The sequence below is a fragment of the Sinocyclocheilus anshuiensis genome, unplaced genomic scaffold (genome assembly GCF_001515605.1).
Source record: "Sinocyclocheilus anshuiensis isolate Anshui unplaced genomic scaffold, SAMN03320099.WGS_v1.1 scaffold183, whole genome shotgun sequence".
Lineage (NCBI taxonomy): Eukaryota > Metazoa > Chordata > Actinopteri > Cypriniformes > Cyprinidae > Sinocyclocheilus > Sinocyclocheilus anshuiensis.
This window is the reverse complement of record NW_015548309.1, coordinates 921,132-924,101: the sequence shown is the minus strand read 5'-3', so window position 1 is coordinate 924,101 and position 2,970 is coordinate 921,132. Positions and strand designations below refer to the sequence as shown.

At 34.7% G+C, this 2,970-nt stretch overlaps 1 protein-coding gene across 1 annotated transcript in view; it reads right to left on the bottom strand.

The window, feature by feature from the left end:
• Window positions 1-955: 955 nt before the first annotated feature.
• The window catches only part of svopl (SVOP-like), a 6,087-nt gene continuing 4,072 nt past the window's right edge, over window positions 956-2,970 (bottom strand). The window contains exons 11-16 of the mRNA XM_016444006.1: window positions 2,633-2,829; window positions 2,423-2,534; window positions 1,570-1,651; window positions 1,389-1,478; window positions 1,155-1,268; window positions 956-1,048 (exon numbers count right to left, since the gene is read on the bottom strand). Of these exons, the coding sequence (XP_016299492.1) occupies window positions 1,037-1,048; window positions 1,155-1,268; window positions 1,389-1,478; window positions 1,570-1,651; window positions 2,423-2,534; window positions 2,633-2,829 (607 nt within the window). The 3' untranslated portion in view covers window positions 956-1,036. The remainder of the gene's footprint in view (window positions 1,049-1,154; window positions 1,269-1,388; window positions 1,479-1,569; window positions 1,652-2,422; window positions 2,535-2,632; window positions 2,830-2,970) is intronic.

The following is a 2,970-nucleotide window of genomic DNA, read 5'->3' as shown; positions in this document are numbered from 1 at the left end:
TCCAGATATTCAAATTTTCAGATGATGTATAAATCTCAATTTTGAAAAATTGACACTTAAGACTGGTTTTGTGGTCCAGGGTCACATATAAATAACAGGGAGTGTTCTTGTCGTCAACTAAATTAGGCATGAAAATGGTCATTAACATGACGAGAATTAAATCTTAATTAATACAGTTGACGAAATGACGAGGGAAAACAGCGTACGATATTAAAATACACAGGCAGCTGAATCACTCTGTTAACAGGTTAGTTAACTCACCCAAACGCAACCTATATGAGATTAATCAGAAATATTACAACTTGTATCGGCGAATATGAGGTGAATGCAAACATTGTAACATTGCAACATTGTATTTTAATAGTTTACTGATTACAATGTTATTGCAGGAGTTTAGGTTTCTACATGGACAGTTTTGGTTTTGTTATAATTATGCTGATAATGCTGCTTATATATTTATATGCTTATATAATGTTTGAATATTTGGTTTAATTTTTCTTCTCAACTAAAATGCTGTTTTACGCAACGAAAATGAATGGCATTTTAGTAAAACTGTCTAAAAGTAATGCAATATTGACTAAATATAAAGGATATTCTTGTCAAAAGGCAAAAACTATGACTAAAACAAAACCCTCTGCAAAATGTTAACAAAACAAAATTTAAGCAGATTCCTTACACTTTTGGAAAAATGGACTAAAAATATTGATGACTAATCTTGTTCATAAGAGCATATAGAAAGTTTTGTTCAATAAACTGCTCAGTAGCATAAGCTCGCCCCCTCTTTCAATACCTGCCACTGACTAAAGCAAGTAGTAAATTGTGGTTTTGCCGGGCTTTGATGTATCCTTTTCCAACTTCCTGTTAAAATAGGAAATATGTCAAAACAGGAAAAAGGGTTTGAACAGATTTTGCATAATTATTTATGAAGAACCCAACACATGCAACATTAAAATTCATAGAAAATTGTTCCAGCTTTAATATGAGATCATGTTTTGTTACAAAAGTGCAATTGTCCTTCATTTCCATTTGGCATATTTCAGGCATCTTGCTGGAATAGAGGGACAAAACAAAATGGCAAGTTGTTAAACTGTCTCAATTTGACCTCAGTGAAAATCTGTTTTGAGAACTGTGGGAGGAAATGTGAAGATGCTTACTAGTAATGCACGTCCTCTGGTCTCAATGGGCAAAAATGCCACTCCCACCGCACAAATCACACACGTTATGGCGAACGGTGACAGGGCCAGAATCACAGACTTAGACATCAACACCTATGACACATGCAAACACTGTGTTATCTTTATGTATGTAAATCAAATGTGTTAAGCACACATTTGAGCATAGATATTTATGTACACAGACACTCATGCAAAGTCAAACACATAGAGCACCTGTGCTATAAAAGGTGCAATCATTCCCCCAACTCGACTGAAGGATGTGCAAAAGCCCATTCCAATTGAGCGCACAGATGTAGGATAAACCTGTGTAAACACAAACCAATCATAACAATTTTCATTTTGTGGTGAGCTCTTCCTTAAAGAGTAAGTGGAGTGTTCATATGTTGGGTCTCACCTCTGCTGTGTAAATATAGACCACATTAAAATTCATGGAAACCACAGAGCGGAGAAGGAAGAGCAGTACAGTGAAACCAAACCTGCACAGGGAGAGACACATTATTCAGTTTTCTACTTCAGATGCACTTCTAACTTATGGTCACAAGAGGGCCACAAAAATGTTTGAACACCCCCATCGTGAGTAAATGGCAAATGCATAATAGCATACTACCATACTACTTTTATTATATCTACAGTATAGTTTATGTACACTGTTTAAAATATGCATACAATGTGTGAAACTATTTTTATTTTTTAAGGACACATAAAAAATGTGTCCTTAAAATCTAACGTCATCTAGACGTACACAACACTGGGTTTTTGTATTGAACACAATGAATGGTAACACTACTAGCATCTACACGAAACATATGGTAGTATAATTAATTACTATAGCAATAATAAAAGCAGTATGTTCTTACAAGCAGGTACACAATATAATTCAACATTAGGTGCACATACTTCATTAGAATTTCATACATACACAGTAAAATAAATCAATAAAAAACAGTCTATTTTGGTATTATATCATAATTTTTAATTATATGTTTATTTTTATATTTTCTGTTTTAATATAAATTTTAGTTTAATTTTTTGTACTTTTGTTGTGTTTTTGTCATTTATATTAGTTTTTGTTTTTTTACATGTGTATGCATTTTAGCACTTCAACATTCATATATATATATATATATATATACATATGTATTTTAGTTAGCAATAAAAACGCATTGGTTCTATTTTTATTTAACTATAATAACTCTGATGAAAAGCATTTTAAATCATTTTACAGAACAAGAGAACAATATACTCACATTGTTGTGCAAATATTAACAAGCATGAAGAAAAAGGCAGACAGCAGCTGAAGTATGGCCAAGCTGGGCTTCCGTCCGAATATATTTAACATGCCAATATTGAGGGGTATGACTGCAGAGGAAACACATGGAAAACATACATCAGCTTTCAACATTTGACTCAGCTGAGTATGTGAAACTGGGTCAAGTGAGAGGTCAAAGGTCACTCACGTGCCACCTCGCCCAAACAGCTGATGAGGAGAGTCTGGTAGTCAGCCATGTTGAATGGGATACAGTAACACAGCGCCTCCTCCTGGTTGTGTTTGATCTGGTGCTCTGCGTCAGCATCTGTCATACACAGAAGGTTCTTCTCCAGTAACTCTGAACTGCTTAGAACGGAGCCATAATAAGAGAAGGATGCCACAAACCTGTGGATGAACAATGTAGTACATCACACATCAAGCATACAAGCTGCACAGTAAACGAAAAGTGCATTTTTCACACACACACACACACACACACACACACACACACACACACACACACACACAAAACACCAAACAAACAAC